At 43.1% G+C, this 19,294-nt stretch overlaps 1 protein-coding gene across 1 annotated transcript; it reads left to right on the top strand.

The window, feature by feature from the left end:
• The first annotated feature begins 220 nt into the window (after positions 1-220).
• On the top strand, positions 221-18,385 carry lsm11 (LSM11, U7 small nuclear RNA associated). Its single transcript, XM_043703981.1, has 4 exons — positions 221-894; positions 14,990-15,129; positions 16,398-16,481; positions 17,303-18,385. Exons 1-4 carry the CDS (start codon positions 438-440, stop codon positions 17,681-17,683), a joined length of 1,062 nt encoding a protein of 353 aa, XP_043559916.1. The 5' UTR covers positions 221-437; the 3' UTR covers positions 17,684-18,385.
• Positions 18,386-19,294: the final 909 nt, after the last annotated feature.

Below are 19,294 nucleotides of genomic sequence, written 5' to 3'. Positions count from 1 at the left end.
CATAGGTTTACAAAATCATGAGGGGTATGGATAGGGTAAATAGACAGGGCTTTTCCTTGGGTTGGGGTGTCTAGGACTAGAGGGCGTAGGTTCGGGGGGGGGGGGGGGGGATGGAATGAGTTCAAAGGGACCTAAGGGGTAACTTTTTCACACAGAGTGGTGCGTATATGGAATGAGTTGCCAGAGAAAACGGTGGAGGCTGGTACAATTACGACATTTAAAAGGCATCAGGATGGGTACACGAATAGGCAGGGTTTGGAGGGATGTGGGCCAAGTGCTGGCAAGAGGGGCCAGATTAGTCTGGGATGACCGGTCGGTAAGGGCGAGTTGGACCGAAAGCTCCGTTCCCCTGCTGCCCATCTCTCTGGCTCGATGGTGTTGCCATTCTCCAGCGTTCCGTTTCCGTCCCACAATGCCGAGCGCGAGCGGAGCCAAAGATGGCGGCTGGTGAAAGTGCCCTATCTCCGCAGCTGGTGGTGGCGAAGCGCTGGGACATGGCGGAGGCCGGGGCCGGGAGCTCGGAGCCCGACCCGGACGAGCAGGAGGAAGACGGGGACGGGCGGCTGAATGTCAGCTCGCCGCGTTTCGACCCGTACCTGGCGCTGTACAGCAGCCCGCCGCCGCCGCTGCCTTTCCCCAACGTGCGCACCTTCAACAACATCGCCGAGTACCAGAGCTTCCTGAGGCGGCGGCCGCGGGAACGTGAGCCCGGGGACCCGGCCCCGGCCCAGGTCCAGGCCCGCGGGCGCCGCCGCACCGCCGCCAGGCCTCCCCCGGACCCCGACAGGATCGAGCGCCTCAAGAAGCTGATGGTGGCCGAGCAGGGCAGCGAGGAGAGGCCCAGGCCCCTCAGGAGGGAGCGGGCCCCGAAGAATGTGCTGACCCGGATGTCCCGTGAGTAACCGAGCCCGGGGATGGAGAGGGGCCCCTGGGTCATCTGTGTGTGTGTGTGTGTGTGTGTGCGCACACATTTGGATTTATAAGGATCCCACTCGAGGGTGGGATCAGGGAATCAAGTTGGGAAGTGAGCCCAGACCGGGCAAAGGAACGGCAAGGGATCTCAAATTAAGAGCAAGGTTAAAAATCAGACACCCAGGTTATAGATTCATAGAGATGTACAGCACGGAAACAGACCCTTCCCTCCAACTCATCCGTGCCGCCCAGATATCCTAACCCTAATCTAGTCTCTTTTTGGCAGCACTCTACCCATATCCCTCTAAACCCTCCTATTCATGTCCCCATCCAGATGCCTTTTAAATGCTGTAATTGTACCAGCGTCCAGTACTTCCTCTGGCAGCTCATTCCACCCACACACCACCCTCTCTATATAGTCCAGCAGGTTTATTTGGAAGTACAGAGGAAGGGACAGCACTCCGAAAGCTTGCACTTCCACATACAGAGGAACCTCGAATATCCGAATGACGTGGGCGGGGAGTATCGTGTTCAGGTAAATGAATGTTCGGATAATCGAATACTGGATAACACAGTTTAGCCAAGACTTGTTCGGATAATCGAGGTTCCTCTGTAATCCCTCAACCTCTTCCCTCACCTGAGCTCTGGTGACCCTCAGGTTAAATCACCACCAGTCGCTTCTGTCTCTCATGGCAGAGCAGTCCCTATGGAAGACTCTGGCAACACAACAACAACAGTGCTAGACTGTAACCTGGTGTTGTGTGATTTTTAACTTCGTCCACCCCAGTCCAACACTGGCACCTCCACAACATTAAGAGCAAGAGCAGAGGCTAACAAAATAATTTAATCATCCAAAATTGCCTCGTTTCAAGGATAAGACTGAGAAGCAAAGTTACCTCAAAGACAGAAGTTGCTGGAAAAGTTTAGCAGGTGTGGCAGCATTTGTGCAGAGAAATCAGAGTCAATGTTTCGGGTCCAGTGACCCTTCCTCAGACCATGAAGTTACGTTAAACCTGTGTGGAATGTTGACTACACATGACATTTGTAGTAAAAAGAAACATGTGGAGGCAAAAATTGGATTGATACAGATGGTACTGGAATTCATTTTATATCTGTTATGAAAAGTTCAACAGGCTGGGTGTGTTTTTAGAGTTGAAAAGTGTGGCACTGGAAAAACACAGTAGGTCAGGCAGCATCCAAGGAGCAGGCGAGTCAACATTTCGGGCATAAGCTCTTCCTCAGGATAAAGGGCTTACTTGCGAAATGTTGACTCTCCTGCTACTGACCTGTGTTTTTCCAGTGTTTGACTCTGACTCTCTAGCATCTGCGGTCCTACTTTCTCCAGGTTGTATTTTTAGAAACTAATTAAAGTTATCAAGGTGTACAGCACGGAAACAGACCTTTCCGTCCAACTCATCCATACCAACCAGATATCCTAAATTAATCTAGTCCCATTTGTAGTAATTGGCCCATATCTGTCTAAACCCTTCCTATTCATACATCCATACAGATGCCTTTTAAATGCTGTAATTGTACCAGCCTCCACCATTTCCTCTGGCAGCTCATTCCGTACACGCACCACACTCTGCGTGAAAAAGTTGCCCCTTCGGTCCCTTTTATATCTTTCCCCTCTTACTCTAAACCTATGTCTTCCAGTTCTGGACCACCCCTGCCCCAGGGAACAGCCCTTGTCTATTTACCCTATCCATGCCCCTCATGCTTTTATAAACCTCTATAAAGTCACCTTTCAGCCTCTGATGCTCCAGGGAAAACATCCCCAGCCTATTCAGCCTCTCCCTGTAACTCCAACCTTGGCAACATCCTTGTAAATTGGAGGGGTTCAGAGTGATGCAGGTAAAGGTTTCCAGTTCATAGGAAGGCATGAATTGAAGTTTAAAATGGAAATAAATGTATTTGATCTGATTGTCATTTTGTAACTATGTATCCGTAATGATGAAGATTAGGACCTGAATATTCTACGGTGCATGACATTAGGAAGCTAGGAAAAAAAAACATAGGGGGTAAGTGTAGTTCAGGATGTGGAGCTTTGGTAATTAAGAATGGCACCATTACATTGGACAAAACGAGTTTATTTTAGTTCTGGAGTGGAGGGTGTAGAATCAGTTTGGGTAAAGATGAGAAATAGTAAATGGAAAAAAAAATAGCTATAATAAAACAAAGAACTGTGAATGTTGAAATATGAAACACACAAAAATAGAAATTACTGGAGAAGTTCAGCAGGTCTCGTAGCATCTGTGGAGAGAAAATGGAATTAACGTTTTGAGTCCAGTGATCCTCCTTCAGAACGGTTCTGAAGAAGGGTCACTGGATTTGGAGCGTTAACACTATTTTCCCCACCACAGGTGTTGCCAGTCCTGCTAAGTTTTTGTTTTGTGTGTTTCAGATAAAAAAAAAATCATCTCTGGACTGTTTTATAGACCCTGGAACAGTGATCACTGGAGAGCAGTGAAGAAATTGAACTGAAATTGACTAGCTGTACAAATACTGTGGCTACAAGAAACAGTTCAGGGACTAGGAATTTTGCAGCAAGTAACTCAAATCCTGTCTCCCCAATACTGGTTGAAGTTAACAGCCAGGCTTTGTTTACTCTTAAACCAGTAGGTTGTCCCTGATTGGTCAAGGCATTTCCCAAAGAAATGAGTCAGATAATGGTCACCACCTATTTTGTTGAGTTAAACAAGCATAGTGCTTGTCTGCCTGGTAACCTCCAGACTTTGGGCATTGTTTTCTACCAAGCAGAATACATTTGCCCACCGAGATAAAAAGCTTCAATAACGTTGTTTTTCATCATACTTGTCTCACGGTACTTCAGTTTCCAGAAGGTATCTGACAAAGTGCCACATCAAAGGATACTATGAAAAAATAAGCACTCATGGTGTAAGAAACAACCTATTAGCATGGATTGAGGATTGTTTGGCTAATAAGGACAGAGAGGGAGCACGGATTGCTAGTTTCAGGTTGGCTCGATGTGAATGATATGCCACAGGAACCAATGTTGGGCCCTCAGTTATTTACAAGTTATTATTGGTGACTTTATGCTTACTAAATGATGACATAAAGATAGGTTTAAAAGGTAAGTTGTGAAGAGGATATAAAGTCTGTAAAGGGATTTACAAAGGTTAGTGCATAACAATTTGGCGTGGGGGAAAAAATTGATCATGTCCACTCTGACAGGAAGGATAGAAAAGCTGCATATAGAGATCCCAGAGTCCGGATGTAGATGGGGATTTGGAATTCCTGGTCATGAGAAAAAAAAGGGTTAGTATTCAGGTGCAGCAAGGGATAGGAAGGCAAATAGAATCCTAGTCCCTTATTGAAACAAGAATGGAATACAAAAGTAATAATGTTTTGTTGACCTTGTATGGAGCATTGGTCAGGCCACATCTGTGCAAGGTTTGGTCTTAGAAACAAATACAGGAGAGAAATAACCTTTAATCAAATGGAACCTGTAAGTAGGCCACCTTTGGGTAAGTGTGGGTTAGGTGAAATAAGCAGGGAAGGAGCTTATGTCAGGCAAAAGCTCTGGTATAGATCAATTTTGAACAAGTGGCCTGATTCTGTGGTCTACATTTTATGTAATTCTAAGTGCTGCACAGACAGAGTGAGGGACTGGATTACGATAGAATTTCAATTATATCCCAATGTACTATGAACTCCTAATTATTGTGCTTGGCAAGCGAAGAACCATATAATAATTATAACCATTAAATATACTCCCTGTGAACAAATCCTCAATTGCATTATAGATGATTTAAACTCCTTTTTGAGCAAGAGAGGGTCCATGTCCTTGCCTCGCCCTATCTCTGCAAACTCCAATATCATTGTCTGCTGCATTCTTCTGTCGTCTTAACTTTGATCTTTTGTGTCTTCTCATTCCTTCATGCATCACTCATTGACAGCATATTCATAACTTTAGCCTTATGTTGGAGTTCTAGCCTTTACCGTTTCACCTCTCAGCTTTTTTTCTCCATCTTGAAAAGCTCTTAAAACCCGGACTTATTGTCACCTCTGTTACCTGTTTCTTGGCCGTAAGCTTTATTGTGGTATTGACGTTGTCTGTTCCAGCAGTGTATTGCCGTCTACTTCAGTAGAGTGATTCAGTTGGTGCTCTGCTGGTGACATTGTGGGATGCTCAGTTTTGCAAGAAATATTAATCCAAGGCTCATTTTGTTTTTTGGATGGTTCAGATTCAATGTACCCTTGTGTCGCATTCATGAACTCCACATCAAAACAGTGAAAAGGCAGACTAACCAGTTATTCATCATGTTACATTTTGCTGAGTTCAAATGTATAAAAATGATGACTGCACTCCCAATTAATTGCTTATATGTTGCAAAAAGACCCTTGTGAAGTGATCTGAGGTTGGAGGTCAGGGTAAATAAAATAATTTGCTTTCTGTTTTAAAGCTAGAATTCTATCCTTATTTGACATTTCCACTGTAAACTCAAATGTCCATGTGTATAATCAGCCTAGCTTTGTCAAATTAGAGAGTGTGGTTCTGGAAAAACTCAGCAGGTCAGGCAGCATCCGAGGAGCAGAAGAATCGACGTTTCAGGCATAAGCCCTTCATCAGGAATGAGGTTTGTGAGCTGGGGGGCTAGGAGATAAATGGGAGGGGATTGAGGTTGGGGGGAAGGTAGCTGAAAATACAATAGGTAGATGGAGGTGAGGGTGAAGGTGATAGGTTGGAGAGGAGTGTGGAGTGGATAGTTGGGAAAGGTGATGGACAGGTCAGGAGGATCGTGCCAATTTGGAAGCTTGGGACTGAGGTAATGTGAGGGGGAGGGAAAATGAGGAAACTGTTGAAATCCACATTGATCCCGTGTGGTTGCAGAGTCCCAAGGCAGAATATGAGGCATTCTTCCTCCAGGCTTCAGGTGGTAATGGTTTGGCGATGGAGGAGGCCCAGGACCTGCATGTCCTTGATGGATTGGGAGAGGGAATTGAAGTATTCATCCACAGGGCAGTGGGGTTGGTTGGTGTGGGTGTCCCAGAGAAATTCTGTGAAATGATCTGCAAGTAGGCGTCCTGTCGCCCCCATCTGTAGAGGAGATCATATCAGATGCAATGTATACAGTAGATGACATTGGTGATGGTACAGGTAAATTTCCGTCTAATTGGAAGGATCCTTTCAGGCCTTAAATGAAGGTGAGGGGAGTGGTGTGGGCGCAGGTTTTGCTCTTCCTGTGGTGGCAGGGGAAGGTGTCGGGAGTGGGGTGTGGGCTGGAGGGGAGCATGGATTTGACGAGGGAATCGCAGAGGGAATAGTCTCTCCGGAACACTAATAGGAGTGGGGAGGGAAAAATATATCTAGTAATGGGGTCTGCTTTTAGGAGGTGGAAGTGGCGAAGGATGATGTGATGTATGTGGAGGTTGGTGAGGTGGAAGGTGAGGTCTGGGGATTCTGTCCTTGTTGCATTGGGAGGGATAGGGTTCAGGGGCAGTGGTGCGTCAAGCGGAGGAAACGCACTGGAGGGCATCGTCGACCATGTGGGAAGGGAAAATGCGATCTTGGAAGGAGGAGGACATCTGGGATTTTCTACGGTGGAATTGGTCATCCTGGGAACAGAGGTGGTGGAGGTGGAGTAATTGTGGTTTAAGGAATGGCATTTTTACAGGAGATAGGGTGGGAGGAGGTGTAGTCTAGGTAGCTGTGGGAGTTGGTCACTGGGGATGGAGATGGAGAGATCCAGGAAGGGGAGACAGGTGTCCGAGATGGTACAGGTGAATTTGAGGTCGGGGTGAAAGGTGTTAGTGAAGTTGATGAACTGTTCAACTTCCTCGTGGAAGCACGAGGTAGCACCGATGTAGCAGAGGAACAGGTGGGGTTGGTGCCGGCGTAGGTGTGGAAGATGGATTGTTCCACATACCCGACAAAGAGGCAGGCATAGCTGGGGCCCATGTGGGTGCCCATGGCTACCCCTTTGGTTTGGAGGAAGTGGGAGGATTGGAAGGAGAAGTTGTTAAGGGGGAGGACAAGTTCAGCCAGTGGAATGGTACTGGTTGGGCACTACTTTGTGAATGTCATGCTATAATTGGAGCCTTTTTACAGTCGAGACATGCAGCATGGAAATAGACCCATCAGTTCATCTCATCCATACTGACCAGGTTTCTTAAATCGAACTACAGTAAAACCTTGGTTATCCGAATTTCAAATTATTCAAACAAGATCTCAAGATCACGATGCTTGGGCAAACTGTGTTATCCAAACATTTGATTATCCGAACATTCGATTATCTGAAAAAAATACTCCCCTCCCATGTCGCTTGGATAACCGAGGTGGGCCTGCATTTGGCCCATATCCTTCTAACCCTTTCCTATTCATATACTTATCCAAACGTCTTTTAAATGTTGTAATTGTACTCCCTTCTACTACTATCTGCGGCAGTTCATTCCATTTACATGCTACCCCTTGTTAAAAAAAAGATTGCCCCTCAGCTTTCTCTTAAATCTTTCCTCTCTCACCTTTAACCTATGCCCTCTCATTTTGGACTCCTCTATTCTGGGGAAAAGACCTTGACTGTTCATCTTCTCTGCGCCTCTCATGATTTTATAAACCACAATGCTTCCATTAGGGCAGGATGTTTCACAGTGTGGCATGTTTACAAGCTGTTTCCATCATAAACATAGACATATGAGCTTAGAGTAGAGAATCTTGGCGGGAAGTGCATTTAGACATAATATTTACATCTACAAGAGCAGTGTATTGACTAGGATGCCTTGGGCTATGATATGCTATTTTATATTAGTGTGGTACTTATGCCTGAGGAAAAAGATCTGAGCCTATAATTAGATGTGAATCTTAATGTTATCAAGTAAATAAAAATAAAGTTGTCATTCAGAGTGGAGCTTTGATAAGTACCAAAATAGTTGCTATCAAAAGGTTACATCCTCTTTAATTATGATAAAGGTGACCAATCCATCTTCATCCTTCTGGACCTTCCTGCAGTTAGCTGCACCATGCTCTATTGTGTCTTCATTAGCTGCCAGTTGGCTGTGACTGCGCTGGCTTGGTTCTGTTCTTGTCTGCCTAATCATAGCCAGAGAATTGCTATCGATGGATTTTATTCCCATTCATGTGCAGTTACCTCTGACTCCTAGGGATCTATCTTTGGATCCCTCCTTTTTCTCATCTGCTTCTCTACAGCCTACTGAAAAGGCATTGTTAGTGTTCACCTTCCTCGTAACAATACCCAGCTCTATCTCACCACCATAAACTCCGATATTTTATCATTATGTACCTGTATAGAGATACTAAGAGGATTAAAAGTATCCATTTGCAAATGACGAGCATTTTCATTTAGCACTGGATCTAGTATATATAGTTGGATTAATATTTGAAATAAACAATCCATATTTCTTTCCGTAGTTTGGTTTCCTGATCAGATATGGTGGGTTTAGGTTGATTGCAAATGTTTAAGGCCAGTGAAAATATCGAGTTTGGCTTGCACCAGAAGTTGGCTCGAAAACATAGTTGGCTTGAAAGCAGAAGCTTGTGTGCACCTTGATTGATTAGGAGTTTCTGATTATTAAGTGTTGTGAAGTTGTGTATCCCCAGTGCTAGGAGAGATCAGTGAAATTGGAAGTTGTTTTCTTTCAGGAAGAAAGGCCAAGGGAAGATTTAGTAGAGGTATTAAAACCTAGAATTATGAGCCTAATGATGGCCGTGTAACTATTTGTCATAACATTGAAGACTATGGGCTTAGTGCAAAAAGCAGGGACTAGTATAGGTGGTCTGAGAAGTGGAGAGGAACAGTAAGGATCTTTGGGTACATGTCCACAGATCTCTCAAGGTTAGTAGGTTTTAAGCAGTGTCCTATAGGAGGAGAGTGTGAAAGGGAGATGTGGAGGTGATTGGTAGATAGGGGATACTTTGCTTTATTTGCAGAGACACAAAATATGAGAGCAGGGAAGTAATCCTGGAACTGTATTAAAAAACTACTTGGGCCACAGCTGGAATACTGCATAGTGTTCTGGTCACCACATTGCAGGGAGAATACAATCATATTGGAAAGGGCACGGAGCAGATTGGTTTCTGGGGATGTTGGTAGGGATGGAGAATCAGGCAGTGAGGGATGCCTGAATTCACTGCCTGAAAATAAGGCAAAGGTAGAAACCTTCATCACAGTTTAAAAAAATACTTGGACCTTGAAGGTGACAGCACTAAAATCTAGAAAATGGGATTAGACTGAACGTATACTATATTGCTGGCGTGGATATGATTTGTCAGTTGGCTTAGGAACACAGAAGCAGGAGGAGGCAGTTCAATACCTGATGCTTCCCCTGCGTCATAAATGAATCTCTAATACTTATTGTCTTTGATTCTTGCCACTGATTTGACCATTCTCTTCAGCAACTAGCTGAGGCTAAACCAGACTGCAATTTAATTAATGTACCTGAGCAGGTACCTACACTGTAAATAAGAATACCTGTTTCCAGCTCCATAACATTGCCTGTTTCCAACTGCCTGTTGCTGAAACCCTCAGACTTAACCATTCTATTGTACTTCTAGCTGGTGTCCCATATTTTGTACTCTGTAAATTTGAGATTATCTAAAGCTCAGGTACCAAATCCTAACTAGCTGCAAATCCTGTGCATCTATTTGTTCTGAACTCACTTAACTGCATTGGTTCCTAGTGCAGCAATACCACAACTTAAATTTTGTTTTAGATCTCTTACGGTCTCACCCCTCTAAAGCAACAAGTGATTGAGCTAAGTGATCTCAGCTCTGCAGACCTGCTGCATCTGATCGTGAATGGTGGTAGAATTAAACAACTCACTAGGGGAGGAGACTCCACAAATGGCCCCAGTTCTCGGTGATGGAAGAGCCCAACACATCAGTGCAAAAGATAAGGCTGAAGCATTCTCCGCAGTCTTTAGCCAGAAGTGCCAAATGGAGATGATCCATCCCAGCCACCTCCAGTGGTCCCCAGCATCACAGATACCAGTCTTCAGCCAATTCGATTCCCCTTATATTATATCAAGAAATGGTTGGAGGCACTGGATATTTCAAAGGCAATGAGTCCTGACAACATTCTAGCGTAGTACTGAAGACTTGCTGCTCCCGTAGCCAAGCTGTTCCAGTATAGTTACATCACTGGCATCTACCCGACAATGTGGAAAATTGTCAAGGTATGTCTTGTTAACAAAAAGCAAGACAAATCCAACCTGGTCAGTTACCATGCCATCAGTATACTCTCTATCATCAGTAAAATGATGGGAGCTGTCATCAGCAGTCCTATCAAGCAGCCCCTGCTCAATGATAACCTGCTCAGTGATGCCTAGTTTGGGCTCTGCCAGGGTCACGCAGCTCCTGACCTCATTACAGCCTTGGTTCAAACAGGGACAAAACAGCTGAGTTCCAGAGGTGATGGAGGCATGACAGCCCTTGATATCAATCTGCGTTTGAATGGGTATCGGAGACAAACTCTCTGCTAGCTGGAGTTATATCTGACACATAGGAAGATGGTTGTGAGGTCAGTTTGAGGTCAGTTATCTCAGCTCCAGAACATCTCTGCAGGAGTTCCTCAGGATAGTATTCTAGGCCCAGTCATCTTCAACTGCTTTATCAATGACCTTCTGTTCATCATTAGGTCAGAAGTGAGGATGTTCGCTAATGATTTCACCATGTTCAGCACCATTCGTGACTCCTCAATACTGTGGTTACAAGAGCAGGTCAGAGGCTAGGAAACGTATAGCAAGTAACCCATCTGTTGACTCCCTAAAGCCTGTCCACCATTTACAAGGCAAAAATCAGAAGTGTGATGGAATACTCCCCATTTGTCTGGATGAGTGCAGCTCCAACAACTCTCAAGAAGCTTGACACATCCAGATCAAAATAGCCCATTTGATTAACACCACATCTGCAAACATCCACTCCCTCTACCACTGGCGCTCATTAACAGCAGTGTGTACTAGCTACAAGATGCACTGCAAAAATTCACCAGAGATCCTTAAACAGTACCTTCCAAACCCGTGACCTCTTCCATTTAGAAGGAAACACGACCAACTACAAGTTCCCCTCCAAACCACTCATTGTCCTCACATGGAAACATATCAGTGTTCCTTCAAAATCCACCCTAAGGACATTGAGGGTCTACCTACAGCATAGGGACTGCAGCATTTCAAGAAGGTAGCTCACCAGCACCTACACAAGGGTGGGTAGCTATAGGCAATAAATGCTGGCCAGCCAGTGACACTCACATCTCACGAATGAGTAAAACAAATTGAGTTAATTTTCTCCAGCCCCACAACTCTGAGATATCTGTACTCCAGTAGTTCTGGCTTCTTGATTGTAATTGCTTCGACATTGGTGGCTATGTCTTCAGTAGCCGAGACCCCAAACCCTAGCCTAACCACTTTTCCTTTCTGCTGTATTTTCCTCCTTTATGACATGCCTGAAAACCAAGCAAGCTTTTGGGCTATCTGTTCTGAATCTACTTGTGTGTTTCAACTGCCACAATTTGTTGTATAATGCCTCTATGAAACATTTTTCATTTTAATCATGTTAATGGCACTGTATAAATACAAGTGGTTATTAATAATCATGAATGTAGCTGATACTACAGAATGAAAGCTAAATACATGCTGACAAGCAGCCTTAAATCCTAGGGAGGGCAGGAGGACTCTGATGTATTTGTATGATGTGAAAGTTTATAATATATTATTTTAGTGAATTTGAATTAGGAACCATCATAAAAAGTTCTGAGTTTTTCTAAGGGTCAGAAAGTAATTTGGTTCAGTGAATAAAACATGAAAAAAAAAGCTTGTGACATACTCTAGATGTTGCAAGTTGCCAGTGGAAATAATTGCTGGGTTGTTTGCTAAGTGGAACATTTATGACCTATACAAAAGACAGTTGGCCAGGGACAAGGGTAACATTTTAGTCTGTGGAATGAAATTTTAAGATGTATTTGCAATCTCAATGTAGTCAATCAGATTAGTAGCCTGTGTGTGTGTCTCAGGAAGAGATAGAAATGGAAAGAATCACATCTGGTGGACGTGCAGGAAGCCAACAAGACACAACCCTTGCAATCTTGTCAGTTCAATAAGAAATATTAAAGTGATGAAAGGACTGATACTTCACTTTGGTTGTGCCTAAAGGATATTACAGGGAAAATGGCTCATTCCATTTGCTGTTTATAGTAAGGTCTTTCAAATTGTTTTATAGTTTTACTTTTTTTCCCTTTTTTTTATATAAAGAAAGTACTGTTAAAAGTACAGTGACAGCCTTGTGTGCACATAGTCAGTGACTGACCGCCATGCTAACCAAATTGGAAACAATATACCTTGTATTCTAACAAGCCAGATTTTACTCTGGAATTTGTCTTGTCCAGTGTTGCTTCCAGTTGGGGCCGTAATGTTTGTATATTGCTGGAAAAAAGAAAACATTTTGCTGAAGCTTTCATCTTACACTTGTCAGAACAATTTGTGAGAAAAACTAACATGCAGCGGAACCTCGATTATCCGGCAAGATTGCAAGGTCTCGATGCTTGGCTAAACTATTGTGTCCAGCATTCAATTATCCGGAATTGGATTAACCGAGTGAAATACTGGCCACCCGTGTCCTTCAGATAATCGAGGTTCCTCTGTATGTGCAGCCTGAGCAGAGGGTGCTGATTGGTTGACAGGTGGATCGTGATTATTGGTGGAGGCATTGCCATCGAATGCTGATTGGTTATTTGATGGAATGACATGTAACCTCCTGCTCTTTGCTTATTTTTGACACATCCATGATTGTGTTTGTAATAGATGGTATTCCTATGGATTAGCCTGAAATGAAAGGCTGAGAAAAATGTCTAGTTCGTTTAACACCATTCAAGCTCTGCGCTAACAATTGAATATCTGTAGAATTAAATTCCATAATATAATGTTGAATTCACAAGGTTTATTGAACAGAGTGTTGCCTAGTCAGCTGTAGGAATTATTAGCTTTGTATAAAGGCTTTGTAATGAGCACTGTGTATGACTCACACTAGGGTTGTGTAGATTCAGTGGATTAGCCATGGGAAATGCAGAATTACAGGGATAGGGTAGAGGGATGAGTCTGGTTGGAATGCTCTTTGGAGAGTCAGTGTGGACTTGTTGGGCCGAATGGCCTGTTTCTGCACTGTAGGGATTCAATGATACTATAATACTGCGCTATGTCCCTACTCCACTGTCATTGATGTGACACTGCTATTTTCAGAGGCAGAATAAAGCTCAGATACAATCTTATTAGCTTGCTCAATGAGTAAACTACATTCTGAGCCTTACAAATTCACTTGAGTCCATTGTCCCTTTACACACCTTTCACTGGAAGTGCACAAAGACATTGATAGCTTTTCCTTAGTGTTTTGTGGGTCTCTGCCCTCCACGTGGTGCCACTGAGCCACTTAACGGGTGATTGTTACTGGTTACTCTCAAAGATACAGACTGTAGCCTGAACCTGATGAGAGTCTCAGTACTTATATTTTCAACCAATATGCATTAGCTTGTGGAGAGAAAAATTGTTTACATGGAAATTGAGGACTGCATTAGACTCAGTTCCCAAACTTGGCGTTCGCTGTCTCTGCACATCAGTAATAAAACTTAGGTAAGATACTGGGGATGAAGAATAGCAGACTGGGAGAACTTGTAACTTGTAACCTTTAGAGAAGGGTTTACTGAGGTAAAAATGCAATTAACTGAGAATTAACTTAGACTGAAGGTGCTTTGTCCCTGCTCGCTAGAGTCTGAAACAGTGTGTGTTGAGAGTTAGTGGGTGTTTGTGTTGTGAAAGTTTCAGTGACTGTGTGTTCATCTCGAGCCCTGACCTTTGCTCTTTGTTTCCCTGTAGGAGCAGCTCGCCTCCTCCAGCCAGGAGTGCAGTATGGTGTGGGCCATGGACACCTCCATGACCGCTTTCAGGGCTGCTTCGTTATTGCTCAACCAGAGGTATGCATGTAGCAGGGCGAGAGAGAGAGAGAGAGAGAGAGAGAGAGTGAGAATGCTTGTTTTAATAGTTTTTCTAACTGTTTATTCCAGTTGCTAATTTTCTTTGAAGAACCTCTTTGTAAATTAGAAGTTCAAAACCAAGGCCATTAAATTTGTAGGTAATAGTACACTTATGTCATTGTGTCCCACCGTAGTTGTCCCTACGTCGAAGGTTGTACATAATCAAGGCTGATAATTCACTATAGTTTGACAGTAATTTTTTATTTAAGTAAGAGGTGACCTTTATTTTATTAGAGATCCTGCCTGCTGAATCGCTTGGACGTAATAAAATGCCAGGGTCTTTTTTTCCTAAAGACAGACGATTGCTATTCGTCACCTGACAAACATTCCCTTATCACATTGCTAAAAGCAGTTGATCTGGTGTTTTATTTCATTACATTTTGTGGGATTTTGTGCATAATTAGACTGCCATGTATTCCAACAAAGCAGTCACTGCCCTTCCAAAAGGGCATTATCAATTGTGGACTATCTTGGGACCTACTGTGAATATTCCTTGTAAATATTTCTTTCCTCTCATCTTCCTTAAATCTGCAGGATTTCAATAATCTTACACTTATTAGTTTTATTTCTGATGCAAAATAGATCTATCAAATCCTTTCATTTACAGACAGTTTAACCCTTGAGTGTAACCAGTTGTGCTTTTTTATAATGTACACTTAGATCCTGAGCAATGTTTCCACACAAATAATGCAAGGTCCCAGATTGCATTATGTTTAAATAATAAATGGCACCATTTTTATAGTTATTGATGATTGTCTTATCAACTTGCCACTTAGTTATCAAAAACAATTGTAAATAGGCTTGTTGCCTAAAGGACTCTCAGGTGCTCACCAATCCTCCAAAGAGGCTGTAACTTTAGATTGAAGGCAAGACTTGCAAAGTCCATCTAGTTAGAACTGATATTGAATTTGTTTTCTGCAAGGTGGGGGGTGGGGGTTGCGGGGAGATATTCTTGCTGTACAGTTGCAGCTGTGATGACCTCCAGTGGCAACAAGCAATAATGCAGTTGTTTAATTTTTTTAACTGGCTGTTGTGCACTCTTTAATGTATTAATAACTGGAAATGGTTTATTTTGTTCTCAGTACATGAAGGCAGCCCACTGGGTGAATTGTATCGTTGCGTTCAGGACAGGATAAAGGTCAATGTCCACATTCGGACTTTCAAAGGACTGCGGGGCGTCTGTTCAGGATTTTTGGTGACCTTCGACAAGTTCTGGAACATGGTAATGAATGCTTCCTCTTTGCTCTGCACCTCATACAAAGATGAGTCAAAGCTATAGTATTTCCTTCCCTAGTTTACTCCCTATCTAAAGATGCCATTTTGCAGCGGTGGGTGTTGTCAGGCTATTTTAACTGAAAACTTACATAACTGAGCCCAGTTTATGTTGTGTACTTGCACCTTCCAGCAGGAGGTATTAAATATTGTGATTAGGAATACACAAATATTTAAGACCACACTTTGAGTGTTGTCCTGTTTAAAGTCAGTGAGACACAAGCCCTAGAGGAAAATTTCAAGGCATATCACTTCAATCTGGGCCAACCTGGGCTTTCCCTCAGTGAAATGAGGTTACCTGATCAATGCATAAATTTAGAAACTCATGAGTAAATGAACTGCAGGTAGAAAGGGGGACAGAGTTTTAGTTCAGTGATAGACAGATTTGGAACTGAAGGTGTTGTGCTGCTTTGCACTAAAACTGTTTAACATGGAGTAGACTCTGAGATGCTGTGAGGGGAGGGTGCTGTTGTGAGGAACTTTGGGAGTAATGACATAGATGGCTAACTGGCCTTCCTTTTGAATGTCATTTTAAGTTATGTTTTACCTTCATCAGCTGCTGTAGTCAGAATCATAACATCCCTAGTGTGGAAAGGGCCCATTCAGTCAGCACCAGCCCTCCAAAGAGCATCCAACTCAGATCTGCCGCCCCCCCATCCTGTACCCTGCATGTACCATGGAGAAAGTGAGGACTGCAGATGCTGGAGATCAGAGCTGAAAAATGTGTTGCTGGAAAAGCGCAGCAGGTCAGGCAGCATCCAAGGAGCAGGAGAATCGACGTTTCGGGCTCTTTGGATGCTGCCTGACCTGCTGCGCTTTTCCAGCAACACATTTTTCAGCTGCATGTACCATGGCTAAACCTCCTAATCTGCATATCCCTGGACACCATGGGCAAGATTAGTATGGTCATTCCACCTAACCTACTCATTCTTAAATTGTAAGAGGAGTCCGAGCATCCAGACGAAACCCATGCAGACACGGGGAGAACATGCAAACTCTAGACATGCCCAAGGCTGCAATTGAACCTGGGTTCCTGGTGCTGTGAGGCAGCAACAGTGCTGCCCACTGAGCTATCCTGAGTAGGGTTGCAGTTTGTATATTCCTTGTCCTAATGCCATCACGAAAGAATGAGTAATTTCACAGCTTCTAGGATTTCAGCAAATGTGAGATGCAGCACTCAAGCATTGTTAATTTGTCTTGTCTGCCACCATTATTCAGGCACTCGTGGATGTGGATGAGACCTTCAGGAAACCTATCCTTGGGAAAGCCTTTTACAGTGAACCAGTATTAACTGTTGGCAGAGTAAGTCGAGAGCTTTTTTTTGAAGACAAATACTTTGCTATCGTTTTGCTCAACTTTCTCCCTTCTCCCAGCCCAAAGCTGCTGCCTCCTCCTGTGCCACATTACATAGTGGCTTCAGCCTGACTACTGTCCTACAGTTACAATGTTTAAAAGACATTTGGATAAGTACATGAATAGGAAAGGCTTGGAAGGATATGAGACGAGTTTAGTTTGGGATTATGGTCAGCATGGACCGGTTGAACCGGAGGGTCTGTTTCCATGCTGTATGACTCTACATTCAGCAGTGGGAACCCTGCATGATCTCCTTCCCTCTCTTTCCAAGGATATTTATTTAACCTTCCTTTAAATATTATGAAGTATGATAGTAGTGCTGATTCAATACACTGAAAATACTCAGTAGCTCAGACAGCATGGGAGAGAGAGAAAAATGTTGCTATTGCAGCTCAGTTGATGATTTTTATTGTCATGTATATTTTAGTGAGAAAAGCAGTGAAGTAGAAGTTTTAACTGTTGCCAATGTTTCTCACACAATTTAGCATTAAATATGTATTCTTAGTTGCGATTCGATAAGGTGTGTGCTAATACTTTTTATGTTTAACATGTGCTTACCTCATACGGAATTATTTTATAAAACAGCATAGAGGGGCCACTGATCTGTATTTAAACTATGCTGTACCTTGCCCAAGAGTGTTTAATGGATATTAATAGGGTTTTACATGTTAAACCTGCATTATATTTAGCTGAGAATTCAGTTTGATTTATATTATCTTTGGGCACTACATAGATTATATTGTGTTAACTAAATTTGTTTTCTAATTCAGCTTTTTAATCGGCTGAAACTACAAGAAAGATCTGCAGATGAGGAGCCAGGTGCCACATCGACAGAACAAACAGGATATTTACCCAAAAGGTTTGAGGGTACTAATGCTGAACAGGATGACAGCAAAACTCTGACATGTGGACTTACACAGGTAACCTCAGATATCTTAAACCCCTCTGCAGAGAGTGAAGGAGGAGACCTTGATCGATCAAAGGGAGACACCAAACAACCAAGCTTGAAGCTCAGGACACTGACAGGAGGAAAACAGAAACGGAAAAAGAAATCCTTACCCAGGGTGGATTATCAGCAGGTTTCTCAAAGACATGTTAATCAACTTTTCATCCGGGGAGAGAATGTCTTACTGATCAGTTTTGTGCAATGATAGCTGTCACTGGAACAGCACATTGAACTTTTCCAGAGTATGACACCAACAAAGTAGAGGCAGTAAACATACTATTTACTTTGCAGAAAGTTTCCAACTACTTGAAACTCCAGCTTTCTGATAAAAAGGAATGATCTGAATTAGTGTTTGAACAGTTTTTTTTTTAAAGAAGTTGGTAAGCTTCAGCTTTGGTTCACTGTTTTGCTGCCTATAATTTAACATTGAATTGCTATGCTCCAGTAAATATTTCATTTCAAAACTTTAACGAATGGAGTTGTGTTTAGTGCCCCTGGCTATGTGTGCTGTTAACGAAGGTCACAATAGTTCAAACCAGAAACAGCATTTTAGCAATGTGGGTCTGATATTTCCTGCACAACACTTATTTATGTGTAAATGAATAAGTTTGTATGTTAATTTATCTGACTGAGGAAGCTGACCCTAGTAGATGGTTACAGGATAATATTTGTCAAATGCAGAATGATTTCTGAAGGACGACAGTTCTGGAGAAAATACTTAATTTCCCAACCAATGTTTTGTCGGTTATTTTTCTGTCTAATGTACAGAACCTGGAAGTTCAGGAATTTCCCAAGAATTAGTAATTAAGAGGAGTAACGAAGGAGGCTGTATATTCCAGTATGAAGAAAGCTGATGGCCCCTAGAGCATCCTGTCTTAACAATGACTTTTCAATTACATGCATTGGGTATTGATAGTAGTTATTGACGCTGATAATTCTACCAAGGTGTCCGGGGTGGGGGGGGAAGGAAAGAGAGAGAAAGAGAAAAGAGGGGGGAATGGGAGGTGAGACAGCAGACTGACCTAGTGGCCAAGTTAGCATGGTATTTGAGCAGAGTCAGCAATGTAGGAAAGTGTCTTATTTATCCTGCACCTGGAAAGTCTATTCTGCTCAGAAATATAGAAAATGGGAGTAAACTACTCAGACCCTTGAGCCTTCTCCACTAATTAGCTAGATCAATGCTTATGTTCCTTGATGTCTTTTAATATGTAAAATGTGCAAACAGGTCATTTAGCCCCCTGAAGAGGATCCCAGCCAGACCCATCATATCCCTGCAACCCCATTTCCCATGCCCAACCCAATGAACCTGCACTTAACCGTTTCACCACATTCCACTGCTTGGAATTTTACACCACAAGCCCCCTGAAGAGGATCCCAGCCAGACCCATCATATCCCTGCAACCCCATTTCCCATGCCCAACCCAATGAACCTGCACATCTTTGGACTGTGGGAGCAAACCCAGATCCCTGACGCTGTGAGGTAGCAGTGCTAACCATGGCACCACCTACATACTTGTAATGCTGAGACTGTCATTAGGTTCTAGATACACGAAGCTGAGGGGGAAAAAAAAATCTGTCTACCCTGTATTCCTTTGTATGCCTCAAGAGATCAACTTGCATTTTTGAAACTCTGCAGAATATAGGCCCTGTCTCTTTATAATGGTTGTGGCTTAATTGAGAAGCGTCCAGTATTTCCCCCACAGAGTACTGTGCACTATTGCATTACTCCTCCCTCAATTTAGTTTTGATTCTTTGGTTGGAATACCATGATTTACTTCTGCCAGTTAAAGCAGCCAGAATCCTGTCTGGTTCTTAG

The sequence above is a fragment of the Chiloscyllium plagiosum genome, chromosome 14 (assembly GCF_004010195.1).
Source record: "Chiloscyllium plagiosum isolate BGI_BamShark_2017 chromosome 14, ASM401019v2, whole genome shotgun sequence".
In the NCBI taxonomy this organism is placed as follows: Eukaryota; Metazoa; Chordata; class Chondrichthyes; order Orectolobiformes; family Hemiscylliidae; genus Chiloscyllium; species Chiloscyllium plagiosum.
This window is presented reverse-complemented; position numbering and strand designations above follow the sequence as displayed.

Bases quoted from the DNA above. Each gene is read 5' to 3' on its own strand.
- lsm11 (XM_043703981.1), top strand. From the start codon at position 438: ATGGCGGCTGGTGAAAGTGCCCTATCTCCGCAGCTGGTGGTGGCGAAG. The intron at 895-14,989 runs GTGAGTAACCGA...TTTTGTTCTCAG, and splicing joins TGTGCTGACCCGGATGTCCC to TACATGAAGGCAGCCCACTG. The intron at 16,482-17,302 runs GTAAGTCGAGAG...TTTCTAATTCAG, and splicing joins CAGTATTAACTGTTGGCAGA to CTTTTTAATCGGCTGAAACT.